This window comes from Zootermopsis nevadensis, unplaced genomic scaffold (genome assembly GCF_977971745.1).
Source record: "Zootermopsis nevadensis isolate Lab colony 2312 unplaced genomic scaffold, Znev_1.0 Znev_ptg000061l, whole genome shotgun sequence".
NCBI lineage: Eukaryota > Metazoa > Arthropoda > Insecta > Blattodea > Termopsidae > Zootermopsis > Zootermopsis nevadensis.
In genome coordinates, this window is record NW_028259192.1 from 3,309,517 (window position 1) to 3,325,289 (window position 15,773).

Here is a 15,773-nt window from a genome sequence, read left to right on the forward strand (position 1 = left end):
CAGACTGCGTAGGGCATGTTGCGGGTGATGCGGAGACCGGGTCTTGATGTTTTCCGCCTTTGGCATAGTCCGGATCTCGCAGAGAAAGTGTGTCAAGACGGACTACCAGAGATGTGCTATGGTGATGATCGCATGGGGCAATTTTGGAAAAAATTTCAAATATTTCGAAGAATTAAATTATTCTGAAATTTTTCTAAAAAGTGCAAAATCCAATAATTTTCGAAATTTTTTAAAAAATTTTGAGTTTGAAAATTCTGAATTTTATTTAGTTTCATGCACTTTTTGGACAAATTCCATAATTTTTTGTTTTTCGAAAACTTTGTAAAATTTGGGTTTTTTAAATTTGTCTCCACCAGTTACCTGCCAGAATCGCTGTTTGCCTGGCACGGTCTCTGAAGCACCCTGTCTCTATAGGACCTGGTCTCTGCCGGACTCTGTTCACGATCCGTTCTCTGTATGACCCGTTCACTAACGGGCCTTCTCTGCAAAGACCTAGTGCGGCAGAGACCGGGTGTGGCAAGACAACCTACCGGAAATGTTCTGGTGATGATCGGATGGGACTATTTTGATAATTCTTTTCAAATGTTTAAAAAATGTCCAAACATCAAAAATTGCTGGAAATAGCCCAAGAAGCGCACAAAACTGATAATCTTTGAAAAGGTTAATATTAAAAAAATTTCAAATATTTTTTTTAAAAGATTAGTTTTTGCGCAATTTAGACATTTTCCTTAATTACTTGATTTTTCGAAAATTTTGAAAAACGTGAATTTTTTTTAATATTCTCGCCACCCGATCTCTGTGAGAACCGTTCTGTGCGGGACCGGGACTCTGCCAAATGTGGTTTCTAGCAGACTCGGGCTAGAGTTGAAATGTTTCTCCGAAATGCTGATATCTACCTGCTAGGTACACGGTTTTGCAATCAAGAAGACAAATATCGAGGACTTCACCGCTGCATAAGGATAAGTCTACTGTGTTAAGGGGTACATCATAAATCTAAGTTCTACTTCTGTCAACACTCACTTGTGGTTTATGAGCCCTAGATACGGAAACTTCTTGGCGGTCGTCATGGCGATGACTCCTGGGATGGTAGCGCGAGGGAGTGCGATGACGCTGCAACTGAGGTTCGCAGTGAAGCGACGCATCACGTTCGCCGAGGACATGAAGGCGTATTTCGACTCGCAGACGCGTTTAAAAGCGTCAACGTAATCGGAAGGCAGATTGTGGATATCAGGAAGGATGAGCTTCTCGTACACCTCCTTGAACAGCGAGTCGGTAGCTTTCTACAGGAAGGAATATTCTCTATCAGCCACTGTGGAATGCGGAATCAACAAGTGGGTGTGATGTATTGACCTATTTCGTATAATCCTCTGGACCACACTAGAGGGTATGGCAGCTGGGATTGGAACCGCTGATCCTCAATACTGGTAGATTTATGTCATTCATGTTCCGCGATCCACAGCACATGGTGTATTAGGCAGCTTTATCTCTGAATCTGGGGTTCGTACCACGCTCCGGGCATCGATACCTGTCCGCGATTTTTTGGGTTGTTAGCAACAAAAGCTGTCACTTGGCTTCGCCTTGTCTGTCTGTTGAAACTCGAAAATGGCTGAGAACGTTTTCATTAAGTTCCATATCGAGTGCACTTACTAAAATGTGTTGATACATTCCAGGTTTTGTTACAATGAGGTTAAGATGACGGACATGGAGACCCACGGCGAGCACAAGTCACTGTGAGTAATCGCCGAATGGACAATACACACTCGGGAAGTTTCATGTGGGGAATCCCCATCAGCCCAATCACGAGAAAATTATAGGGAATAATCCGCCATGACATCGTTAGCCAGAAGATTGCCCATCATCGCAAAGACCACTACAACTACAATCCCCTCTAACAAAATGTGAGTAGTGAGAGCAGTCTCAAATAGAAAATTTATCTCGACCGATATCAGCGGACTCCAAATGATAATGTGGCTTTAATTACCTATTAACGTCAGGTATGCAAGCTGACGGAAACTTGATTTAATTATTCCTTTTAACAAGTTCTTACGTCAAAAAAGTTGAGTTGCGCAGATTTGGCAATGACCCCCAGGCGGTAGGACCCGTCGTCCAGCATTTCGCTCAGCGACGTGAACGGCATTACCAAGGGACGACCCGCACTCAGGTATGAGATGTAGTTTCCTGCGTAGCCGGCCAACAGCACGATGGCACACATGTGAGAAGTTAAGTACACCACGCGGCCCGCGCAGGAGCGCGGCGTCTCGTTGTGACCTGAAACGACACTCGAAGAAGTGAGTGGTCTTCATTCTACCAGACTAACATGAGGACTCAGCTGATTGTTAGCAACTGATTCAACTCCGGTTCTAATTTCCTAAATACATGGATGCCTCATGGGTGGCTCATGAGAGAATGATCATATTTTGGATAATGATAGTAATGAGAAATATGCAAATAAATTAATGTCATAGGCGGGGTTAGAAATGGAAATATCATGGTTCGTTTGGACCAGGACACAATGGACGTCCGCATCTGAAAAAAAGCTTCCTTCACAAACAAAAAGTTCAGTCAAAATTTGTGATATCTTGTTGATGAGTTTTAATACGGCAAACGTATCTGTACCTACCTTGCTGACAGAAGATACCCAATGTGCACAACCAGGAGTCTCGAAAACCAAACGCTCTTTCGTTCCGGTTGCCATGGTGACGCTGGATGTTGCAGGCAAGAGGAAGTATAAGTGACAGGAGACCCATAGCCACCATGACGCAGAACCAAAGCCAAAAGCTGAATGGAGCCATGGGAACATTCCACGACAGGGAGTACTCTTTCGGTCGCTTGATGTATACGTTGGTCCTGGGAAATAGAAATATACGTCGGTAAAGTCATCCTTTGATTCTTATGGAGCCGAATCTCGTCTAGATAACACTTGATGATTAAGTCCGTATTGTTAAGTAAACACAACTCTTCACCATCGCAAAGATCAATTTATTAAGCCGTTTAAGTAAGTAATTCCAGTTCTAGAGTGAGTCTCATACGAACTCAATAAAGACAAAATAAAAATTTACCGATTGAAGAAGAGGGTATAACATAGGGTGTCATTTGTTTTTTAAGGGTTAATAAACATTTTACTAAAGGGTGAATATGAACTTTGAAATATATATTTCCAACCCTTTGATACAATCTCATAAAGGTAGAAGTACGAAACGTCCAATAGAATTTGAAAGATAGAAAACGCATTTCGAGCACATGAGGAACTAACTACAAGAATTAAAACAACGCCAGTAATGTTAACATTGGAATTAAAAGGATGGTTCAGTTCAGTTACTTAGATTTTATAGTTTATCCTATAGTACGAGCATCTGTGAGATTAATTCGTTTTAGTATCTCGTTTTAGACAGAAGACAGACGCCATACATAAACGTAAATCACATGTCAATGCCACCTCACACGTAGTTTTTTCGTTTATAATTTCATATAACGTCTTCTCACCAAAGATTTCTCTTCGTTAAATAATTTCCTACTCATGAAGTGTTTAAATTCTTATACTTTGTCATCAAGCGAGTCACTCTTTGTCACTAACTGCACGAAACATAATAACCGATTTGTCACTCAGCCAATTTTACCCGTTCACACACACGGCCGTCCACATCGTAATTTTAAGGCAGGCACGCGGCATTGATTGTGTCAAGCTGACAGAACTAACTGTCGAAAGTTGTGTAACTAATAATAATGTTCATATGGATCGCCGTTTAAATTGGTTTTACTGTTCAAGAGACTTGAGTTCAAAATAGAAGGCCAGGAAGGTAATTGCAGAACGATATTGAGGAAGGTCTAAGGGAGGGGATGGTTGTGAGATAGACACTGAATAAAAGTACAAGTAGCTATCAGGATCATGTCCATTGGTGGTCTTCAGTGTTATCAATAGTGAATCTTCGGCTTATATACCACACATGTAGTATAACCGAGAGGTTTCATCGCTGGAAACCACTTCTAAGTTATCATTGATACGTACACTAATCAAGGATTTTTCTGGTAAATTAAGCATTTTTTATCATATCCCTTCTGATTCAGAATGAATAGGAAGATTTCTGTCTTCTGGGTTGTTGCGCTGTGTAGTCTGGTCGATGTTAACCAACGTTTCAGAGGTCATACTGCCTCCAATATCAGGGCGATGAGTATGAAGATTTCTGTCTTCTGGGTTGTTGCGCTGTGTAGTCTGGTCGATGTTAACCAACGTTTCAGAGGTCATACTGCCTCCGTCATCAGGGCGATTAGTATGAAGATTTCTGACTTCTGGGTTGTTGCGCTGTGTAGTCTGGTCGATGTTAACCAACGTTTCAATCGCCCTGATGACGGAGGCAGTATGACCTCTGAAACGTTGGTAAATATCGACGAGACTACACAGCGCAACAACCCAGAAGTCAGAAATCTTCATACTCACCTCAAATCATATAAAGAATGAATAGCTTCACACATGACTTCAAGAGAGGATAAAGCGAAAGTAACACATCTTGTGGAACCTGAGGATACTTTGTTGTAAATCTGTACCTACAGCCAGCCTTACCCTGCTTCGTCAATGCTGTAAGTATAGTCGACTACTTCCATGCGTTTTACTGTCATGAGGAAGGAAGACGCGCCAACCTCAGCTTCATCCCTCACCAACATGCCAACCATCCCGTCCCAAGTTCCATTCTTCTCCGAACCAGTTCCGCCATCTATCGACTTGCAGAAGTTACTCCTGTAGCAAGTATTTATTACAAGCGAGTTACGAACTAATGCGCATCTCTAGAACAGGGTCTCTTCCGTACCATTATTCAGCGTTATGCATATCCATTAATTAAACACTTAATTACGAAATGCAAAAGGTACAGACACACTTTTCCGTGCGCCTAAGCGCACTCACATCAGACCTCAGCACAAAATGGAGGAAAGTGATTTAACTTATCGAAAATATTAACCGTTTATGAGCTGGTAAAACAAATATCAGAATCGAACTCAGGATGACGCAGTGCGTGACACGGACACATTAGGCTGATCACGACATATTAAGGACAATCAGTGTCATGGAAACATGGTAACTGTAAATATTAATGAAGTATTGTAAGTCCTTTAGAAGAAGTACACAGCGTGATTGTAATTTATGTCCATCAAAAAGCTTCAGTTCAAAAAATACTAAACTCGTATTAAACGGAATTCAGTTAATTGAATTCTAACACATACATAAATGAAATTTATATCGAATCGAAATTCATCGATCTGTTTTGTTAGATCACTTCTACACATGGCATTGAATGAAATACAAGATAAAATAGTTGCCGGATGTTCACTGTGCCTTAATTGCTAACAAAAATCATTGAGGCGCACAGAACAGCAAGCACCACATTCGAATATGTACGTACGTTGCCTCATTACACATTCACACTTTCGTTCTGCATAAATAATTGAGATACAGAGACTCCCAAGGACCACAGTTATCAATATTACTCACTTGAAGTTCATCTCGGTTTCCAGTTCGCTCCAGATATGCCCGATGTAGCCACCCAAAACCACTTCGTTGTCCATTCGATCCAGAGACACGTACGTTTCCTGAGAGAAACACACGAGATTGAAGTAGATGCCAAGCGGTCCAGTACCAATTTCCCTAAACCTACAGAGGAATGTAAACATGACGACAAAGTCGTTCAGCATTTCATTAACCACACAATTTTGCGGTACGGTTGTAAAATATGTGACACGTTTCAGGTTTACACGGCGGTGAGTATGAAGATGGCCGTCTTCTGGGTTGTTGCGCTGTGTAGTCTGGTAGAAATTTACCCACGTTTCATAGGTCCTTGTTGCCTCAATCATCAGGACGATCATCACCTTGATGATGGAGGCAGCAAGGACCTCGGAAACGTTGGTAAACATCGACCAGACTACACAGCGCAACAACCCAGAAGACAGAAATCTTCATACTCATCGCCCTGATGATGGAGGTAGTATGACCTCTGAAACGTTGGTAAACATCGATCAGACTACACAGCGCAACAACCCAGAAGACAGAAATCTTCATACTCATCGCCCTGATGATGGAGGCAGCAAGGACCTCGGCAACGTTAGTACACTTCTACCAGACTACACAGTGCTATAACCCAGAAGACAGCCATTTTTAAAAAAGTTCTTACTTTAGGCCCTGCTAACATTAATTAATAGATTTATCTTTTTCATCAATGTGAATAAAACACATTTTTACATTTTGCATAGACTTGTCATTGCTAATTCACTGGCTCGGCGATTATTTCATTGTATATCTTAATATAAGTGGATACTGAGTTTGTACACTAACCACTAAACAATCAGGGTCGCTCTCTTTATTATTACTGAGAAAGAAACCGAATTACTTCCATCCTCTAACTCACATGCTAAGACAAAAATTATAAAATACTAAATCAGCTCTCGTAAAAGTTATTGAAAGATCCAGTTTTGGGTGATGTGGTGGTGATATATACTACCTTCAGTGTTTCTAAAATATTCGTCCTGTAACTCCGAAATAAAAATGTCTCATTCTAAAACATGTTTTTAGGTTTCTATATCATGCAGACCTATGCTATGTTAACCATATATTTACAAACTAGACAATAGGCAAAATACGGAAATAACGAAATATGAGGGGGACGTACATGATCAGACCCTAACTCACATTTGTCTGTAGTGACGTTTCTAAGCAAAAATTCTCTATTCTGATCAGAACTAACTTTTACCTACAACGAAGTTTTGAGACATGCAAATTGGCACGTTCTGCAAAATAGAGACAATGACAGAACTGTTGAAGTAATTTTAGTATTTCCCTACGCATTGAGATATGTCAACATAGATTTTATCTGCACGAATAAATTTCACTGAGTAGTCCCTCTACAAGTTAATGTATTTTTAAATAAATGAAATAAATGTAATGATGACCTCCATTTACAACTCCACAAAATGCACATAAGAAAATACTAACATTAAATACAGTAACACCAGTTACTTGTTACTGCAACAAATCTGTCGGAGAAGAAAAAAAAATGTTGGCTTTTGCATTCCTTTTTTATACGCACATCTTCCAATATGACCGTCCTGATGACATGTCCGTCGAGACTCGTTCTCCGTCGGTACAGCCCGACGCTAGGCCAGTTTCTACGGGAGCTGAGGCTCCAGTCTCCGAAGTACCGAACCTGCAGGGACACTCGTGGACTAATGCGGTAGACGTCGTTCAACCGCGCCACCTCGCCGTCCCACTGCGCCGCCAGGAACTCGCAGTCGAAAGGGACATCGAGGAGAGACAACTCAGAGACGGAGTGCAGGAACACTAGCCATCTGGCGCCAGAAAACTTCCCTGCTGCAGACACCTGGTGAATCGGATGTGATTTCAGTTCATCATTTACTTTGAACTCGGAAGCCGGATGTGGTTATTTTGGAGTGACCGCGGACTCGAAAACCACGAGTTCAGACTAAGAGTTTTCCGCAGTGACTGAACATGCTTTGTAGTTGCGGTATACTGGAGATATCTGCCTGTAATTCCTCTAGCATTTCGTGTGTTTCCCAGGGCCTACTTTTACCCCACATTCAGTTTACCCATCATTTGTGACCATGATAACGATTCCGATATACAAGCGAAACTTTCTCTGCTCCCACTTGCTACTGACGTCTATATGTCGGAGTTTTGGTAACCTACGATAGATTGCCCTTAGTGGTCGAGTATGGCTGCAGATTTATGCAGCGATGTGTGTGGGCAGGAACACACCAGTGTTTTTCAGCCTGAGAATTATTAAAACAGCAGATCTAGTGTAATATGTATTTTTTTCAAGTAAGCGAAATATAATCACAATCCGGCCTTGGGAAGTTTTTAAATTTGTGAGCATAATTAATAAAAATCCGCTGTTTTCTGGTTGAATTTACGTTGTCACTACTCACAAGACAGAAGAACAGCGAAACACTACAGTACAATTTATCTACACGAACAATAACACAATCACAATATTAATGTTTTGTAGATAAATCAGTTAAGATGGTAAAGTTGCGTCATATTGTGATATAATAAGTATATATTAAATCTTGTCCGTCTAATCACAATAAATTTTTATTAAATATTAAAATATCACAATAATTAACATTTAAAATATTTAAAATATTAAATGATGTTCTTTATCGAAATATTCGATTTACATTAGACCATAATTTTTCATGTTTCACTACATGTTTCAGTTCCTTAGGAACATCATTTAATATTTTAAATATTTTAAATGTTAACTATTGTAATATTTTAATATTTAATAAGAATTTATTGTGATTAGACGGACAAGATTTAATATATAGATAAATCAATGTTTATAATTACTTTTAACGATTTTCGACTAACTAATTAATTGATTCGTTGGTAAATTAACATATTAACATACAGGTGTAGTTTATCGAAGGAAATAATTTGTTCATTCCTAAATAAAACCATGAAGTATTTCTAGTAAGAAGTTTATATGAAGTTACATTGAAGATTATGTAAAAAAATTAAAACTTTCACGTTGAATAGATGCTATAAAATCCTCTTATGTGATCAGCCGTGTCATTGCTGAGTTATAAACCAAACTTTTGGAGAATCGCTCAGTCTCCATCATCAGGGTCAAGAGGTCTGAGCGAATCTCCAAAGCGTTGGTCTCAAATTTCTATTCCGCTTGGAGAACAGAGAAAAATCAAAGTCACGGAATATATTATTCAAGAGAGTATTTATTATTAAAAAGACAATATATATAGCAGTCGATTTATATGGAATACGTAATATTACTGGCTCAATGTTAAATCGTAGAATTTGAAATTAATGACTGATCGATTAATCGTTCACTATCGGTAGAAATAAGAAACAAAGATCTCACCTCGCTTAATATAAGAAGATCCCTGTTTAGTACGACGTACAAAGGACTTGGACAGGAATCATAACCTTCATATATTAAATGCTGTACGTGAAGAACGCCTATGTTCAGTAGGCCGGCTGCTGCACTCCACACGGCCGCCAGCTCCTTGTCTACCGAAAGCAATGAAGACGAAATGAATATTTAGGTTGGAAAATCTCATGTCAAGGGACGACGTACAAGACACAGACCTAAATGCTGCGATTTGCAACAATCTTGTTTATTATTTTAGAATGACTAAAAACAAACAAAACATTTTTCTATTTCACGTAACCTATTAGTTCTATTATGCATGGGTCATATTTGGATACGTGATTTTTACCATCTATTTCAAATTAATTTATAAAGAAAAAAAGATTCTTTTGAGAAAGGAAACGTATAAATTTTTTTAATGAGACCGGTTCAATAAAATCGTGTCCAGTTGCTCTAATGTGAAACCTAAAAGAAACCGATTATAAAACATTAATCAAACTATCGAATGAATAAATGATGTATTAAGGCACGTACACTCCGTTTAAACACTCATGTCCAAAACCAGAAATGATGTAACGGTAAGGAATATCCAAATATGAACGCCAATAAGCGACAGATCGCACGTCTAGCATCACCAATGGAGCACAAATAATACCACGATGATATAACTGATGACTGTTTTTCGCTCGTTAACAAAGGCTGCTGGACTGCGTACGCATTACAGCCAAACAAGAGATACACGTTCACTTTGCATCATCACAACACAGGGTGTTTATAAATTACTTTTAAAACTTTACACGCGAATTAAACCTTTACGAAAATACTTGTACACACTGTTTGAACGTCGTCTGCGACAGAAACTGTCGAAGTTTCACTGAGTTCTCGCTAGATGGCAACAACCATATTTTTGAATCAGTTAAGTCGCCACGAAACCCCAGAAGACACAGTGCGTGGTGTGGTTTATCGAAACGAAATCGGGTACCCAGGTACAAAGGCGTTTCAGAACAACGCCACCATCAAGACCATCGATAAGTGCCTGGTACAAGCAGTTTAATCACTTCGAAAGTGTTTGGGACACATTAGATAGCCCCAAATTTAATGTGTGGTGTGGCCTATTGGTCGGATCCTTTCTCTTTGTAGAAGCAACTGTGACTTCCAGAAATTACCTGAATATGCTGGAAAAGTTTTTTCTATCCACAGTTACAAGAACTGCAACCTTCTTCCAGCATAACTGTGCATCTCCCCACAGGAGCTTCATTGTACGCGTAGCTCTTAATCAGCATTTCCCAAACCGATGGATCGGCCGCGCTGGTCCCATCTCTTGGCCGGTCAGATCACCGGATATCACACCTGTGATTCCTTTCCATGGGGATACGTAAAAAACTGTGTGTACCGGACCCCGGTGACCGATATCAACGATTTGAAGGGCAGAACTGAAAGTCCTGTTGAAACACTTGACGTTGAAATGCTACAGCGTACATGGATGAAGCCTCAATATTGTTTGGGAATTTTACGTGTGATAAATGGTGCCCATGATGAATGTTTGTGTGAAGTTCAGAACAAACTTCTAGAGTTTCACTCGCAGATGGCGCTCAGACAGTATCTGTTTTATTTTCTATAAAGTTTTTATACACGAGTAAAGTTGTAAAGATAATTTATATACATTATGTATATATTTATAATTGATCTTCGACATTTATTCAGTCTGCTTTCGGAGCTTTGGATGGATTTTCCTTGAAATAGATGTAATAGATAAGAAACCAATTTTGATTTACTTCATGTTTCATTGGTTTCAACGGGTCATTTCTATAGCCAGTGTAGCATACCCCATTAGATGCAAGAGGTCAATGGTTCGATGCCAGTACATAAAAGAAGTGAAATTGTAGTTTATCAGGAAACGGAGAAGTTCTAAGCGTAATCGCGTTACAAAACTCAAGGGAATATTTTTCTATACACTTACCGTAACCAAAATAAGAGTGCAAGATGTAGACACAACCGGAATATAAATGGGCCCGCACGTCTGCGATCAAGCTGGCGGTCACCGCGACAGGGAATTCAGCGCACACAACGAAGTAGCAACCAAGGAATAAGAAGGCGACAGCCACTGCACCCCTCATCCTCAACATTGAACCACCGAGCCAACTGAAAACAAAATGTAATCCAACATTCTACTGGGCCATTAGTCCTGACACACCGACAACTAGAAAATGTTTTCTTTCAACTTTCCCACAACGATAATTGCGTACTAAATAGCAAATACTAAATAACAGTCTTACGCTTATGCGATCGAATACAGACAAAGTAAATGCCAGTATAAATATTTGTTATCCATAGGATGTTCTGGAAATAAAGACCACGATTAGTGTCACGCAGAACAATATCTGCAGAAACGTCGCGAAGGGATCATTCAGATTTCAATTTTGAAGCAATCCAAAATTTACGTGTTCGAGAGATTCTGATGACGGAGGCAGTATGACCTCCGAAACGTTGGTAAACATCGACCAGACTACACAGCGCAACAACCCAGAAGACAGAAATCTTCATACTCATCGCCCTGATGATGGAGGCAGTATTACCTCTGAAACGTTGGTTAACATCTACCAGACTACACAGCGCAACAACCCAGAAGACAGAAATCTTCATACTCATCGCCCTGATGATGGAGGCAGTATGACCTCTGAAACGTTGGTAAACATCGACCAGACTACACAGCGCAACAACCCAGAAGACAGAAATCTTCATACTCATCGCCCTGATGATGGAGGCAGTATGACCTCTGAAACGTTGGTAAACATCGACCAGACTACACGGCGCAACAACCCAGAAGACAGAAATCTTCATACTTATCACCCTGATGATGGAGGCAGTATGACCTCTGAAACGTTGGTAAACATCGACCAGACTACACGGCGCAACAACCCAGAAGACAGAAATCTTCATACTCATCGCCCTGATGATGGAGGCAGTATGACCTCCGAAACGTTGGTAAACATCGACCAGACTACACGGCGCAACAACCCAGAAGACAGAAATCTTCATACTTATCACCCTGATGATGGAGGCAGTATGACCTCTGAAACGTTGGTAAACATCGACCAGACTACACGGCGCAACAACCCAGAAGACAGAAATCTTCATACTTATCACCCTGATGATGGAGGCAGTATGACCTCTGAAACGTTGGTAAACATCGACCAGACTACACGGCGCAACAACCCAGAAGACAGAAATCTTCATACTCATCGCCCTGATGATGGAGGCAGTATGACCTCCGAAACGTTGGTAAACATCGACCAGACTACACGGCGCAACAACCCAGAAGACAGAAATCTTCATACTTATCACCCTGATGATGGAGGCAGTATGACCTCTGAAACGTTGGTAAACATCGACCAGACTACACGGCGCAACAACCCAGAAGACAGAAATCTTCATACTCATCGCCCTGATGATGTAGGCAGTATGACCTCCGAAACGTTGGTAAACATCGACCAGACTACACGGCGCAACAACCCAGAAGACAGAAATCTTCATACTCATCGCCCTGATGATGGAGGCAGTATGACCTCCGAAACGTTGGTAAACATCGACCAGACTACACGGCGCAACAACCCAGAAGACAGAAATCTTCATACTTATCACCCTGATGATGGAGGCAGTATGACCTCTGAAACGTTGGTAAACATCGACCAGACTACACAGCGCAACAACCCAGAAGACATAAATCTTCATACTCATCGCCCTGATGATGGAGGCAGTATGACCTCCGAAACGTTGGTAAACATCGACCAGACTACACGGCGCAACAACCCAGAAGACAGAAATCTTCATACTTATCACCCTGATGATGGAGGCAGTATGACCTCTGAAACGTTGGTAAACATCGACCAGACTACACAGCGCAACATCCCAGAAGACGGAAATCTTCAGATCCTTAGGGGTTTCTCAGATCTATTTCTCTGATGGTTATCGCAGTGTGAACCTCTGGGTAAAGAGTAACTTCTGATTACAATGACGGCACAATCTGTTTATAAATAATTACTGAAGTTAAATTTCGGGTATAACAGTGTCGACTTTGTCTTCGGTTTGTGGATGAAGGATTTTCAAAGAAATGTTTTAATTTACATTTGAAGTAACTTATTTTATAATCATACAACTTTTCGAAGACCAAGGGGATTGTATTTCGAATTAAGAATTCAGCCTAAGTCTCGCTGCCGATATCAGGAAATGTTCGTAATATCTTCTACCGTCTGAATAAGGAACCATTTTGTGGACTGTGATCTCCTGAGTTGTGACCTCGTCTTATCTTGTAGGTGGTCGCAAACGTTTTGGAGAGACGTATCGTCTGTATCACAAATCCTAACAACCAACAAACAGCCCAGAGTTTAATCGCTGTAGAAAACTCAGATCTCATACGAGTGACAGAAACCACTCACTGACATTTTACAAGTGTCTGGACTAATGTTGGAGACCTGGATTCTAAAGACAGGTACAGCAATTGGTAACCCAATATTTTAGTTTTATTAAATTTTGTATCAATCAGATTATAAAGCTACGGTCAGCGAAAATTCGCCCTCAGCATTTCCTGTAAACAAATTTCTTATTTGACGTTCTTACCACGTAACGTTCAGAAGTAATAACTAATGCCCTGGAAAGCCGTTAAGGTCTCATCCGTAATAAGAGAGGATTTTAAACCTAAGAAAGTATCCTTAAGGAACAAAATATTTTAAGTAATTCCATACAGCAGAGTCCTTCTTCGATAGTCGAGCGACATAGAATAAATTACCCACATTTTATATAAACCCCAAGTGTCATTATGGAGTTCACAGAGGGCGGCCATTGGACCATCATCCCGAGCCAGATTAATCCACCCTAAACCACACATTTCTTTCCATTAGCATTTTGTTTAATAAAGTAAAGTAAAATTTGTCCCACTATACGCCATGTAGGCGTTTGGGGGGAGAGGAGGTATAGCTCCTCTCTTCCTTGACCTCGGCACTAGATGGGGGTGAGTGGTCAGCATCACGCCCCGGCCGGCTTTACCCCCGGGAAAGGACCCCGGTACCCATTGGAGAGGAGGCTGGGTGGGCCCCAGAGCCGGTCTGGACACAGAGCCTAGAGGAAAAATCCTCTGCCCCCGTCGGGGATCCAACCCCGGTCGTCCAGCCCGTAGCTAGTCACTATACTGACTGAGCTATCCCGGCTCATAGCATTTTGTTTAATAGTGTAATTTAATATACGCTTAGAGCTACTGTATTTCAAATCTTGTGTTTGTACGATAAAGTGCATTAGATGAATAAATCGATTAATATATAAATGGAGACTAAATGGAAGAACTTATTAAATTCTGATCGACAAACAAGGAAGTTTTAGAATTATTCTTGCTTTTAGCCAGGCTTCTTACGGGTTTACAAGTCGTCAGCTTAGGGTCATTTGTCATCGTCCCGCCTTTATACCACAACGGAGTTGCCCGTGGATGTTTGTATTTCGATTTTTTATTTGGTTCTTGATGTATCTATGCTTCTGTATTGATCCTACATTGTCCATGTTATGTCCTGGTAAAAGCGGAAATCACATCTTGGTGACAACGTACTAAACGTCGGAATCACAACGTAGAAAGAACCCTTATCAACAAAAAAACATCTGATGTTATGCGATGTCACTAATTCTGCTGTAGCGTATTGTCGTGTTAATGATACTTTTCCACAAAAGCAATTCTGTAGAATTGGACTGCACTGAAGTGGCCATAGTGAGATTACAAAAATTCTTTGTGTTTTGACTTGCTTATTGTCAAGGCGTATTGTGTGGGAAAATAAACTCCTCGATTTTGACTTTTAAAATCCAAAGTTTGTATAAATAACACTTCAAAATTCAAATTTCACGCCAAATAAATCAAAAACATATTACAAACATAATTAGTAATGTTAAATGTTTATTAATTTATTTATGTTTCTTGTCGTGATGTAAGAAGGGATAATATTTCCACCTTGTATACAGGTCACATAATTTTATAATTCCTTGAGGGTTTCCCTGTGCCTGCATCTTTGACATGTTTTATTTTAATTTGTTGGTCTACGTAATGAAAGTAGACTTACATGAAACTCTTCATTAATGCTATTGGCTCAATCATTTTTGTCAGAAATCCAATATATAAAACGAAAGTTTAAATTGAACTATTAAGCCTTCAATTCTGCTTCGTATTTTAGATGTAAAATGTTCTGTTCTTTTGTTTCGTGGCTTCCCTTTGCATTCGATCCTTTGTTCAACTTCAAACAACACCGAACGCTCTGTCAGGATCTCTTTGTGTTCTCTGATATCATATTTCGACTGTATATGTCATTTACCGTCTCTGTTTGTTTGTTTGTTCGTTATTCTGTCTACACATTGTCTTAAAATGTGCACCAATTCGCTCTAACATTGCTCACGAACCGAAAGGCATAGAAATTGAAACTAAACGCATTTAAGCAGATTACATGATTAACTTTAAAATTCGTGCCACTTGGGTTTAAAATTCTTTCCATCTCAGACGCTACACTCACAGATGTTCAAAATGGCGTCTGAAGTAGAGGAACTCCCCATGCCAAGAAGAGGGTCCTCGACATACACACGAGGACGCGATGGACTTCTTAAAAAGCAAGATTCCAGAAAAATCGTATCGTTTGGACACTCGTTCGTCTGACTTTGAGTTTTTGCTGCCTTAATTGTTATTTATTTATTGTTTTTTAAGTACATCAAGGATTAAGATGTCTTCTATCTTCTGGGTTGTATCGCTGTGTGGACTGATAGAAGTTTACCAACGTTTCACCCCTGACGATGGAGGCATCAAGGACCTCTGACACGTTATATCAAACACAAAGAAGAAGTGTTTAGGACAAAATGTATACA

The 15,773-nt window shown here is 40.2% G+C and overlaps 1 protein-coding gene across 2 annotated transcripts in view; it reads right to left on the bottom strand.

Moving 5' to 3' along the window:
- Nucleotides 1–15,773, bottom strand: part of LOC110835939 (putative glutamate receptor) — a 56,820-nt gene that overhangs the window by 31,294 nt on the left and 9,753 nt on the right. For both annotated transcript variants that reach the window (XM_087340813.1, XM_087340812.1), the window contains exons 2-9: nucleotides 10,849–11,030; nucleotides 8,880–9,028; nucleotides 7,071–7,361; nucleotides 5,483–5,580; nucleotides 4,559–4,732; nucleotides 2,621–2,847; nucleotides 2,048–2,268; nucleotides 1,021–1,280 (exon numbers count right to left, since the gene is read on the bottom strand). In XM_087340813.1, the coding sequence (XP_087196939.1) occupies nucleotides 1,021–1,280; nucleotides 2,048–2,268; nucleotides 2,621–2,847; nucleotides 4,559–4,732; nucleotides 5,483–5,580; nucleotides 7,071–7,361; nucleotides 8,880–9,028; nucleotides 10,849–11,014 (1,586 nt within the window). In that variant the 5' untranslated portion in view covers nucleotides 11,015–11,030. The remainder of the gene's footprint in view (nucleotides 1–1,020; nucleotides 1,281–2,047; nucleotides 2,269–2,620; nucleotides 2,848–4,558; nucleotides 4,733–5,482; nucleotides 5,581–7,070; nucleotides 7,362–8,879; nucleotides 9,029–10,848; nucleotides 11,031–15,773) is intronic.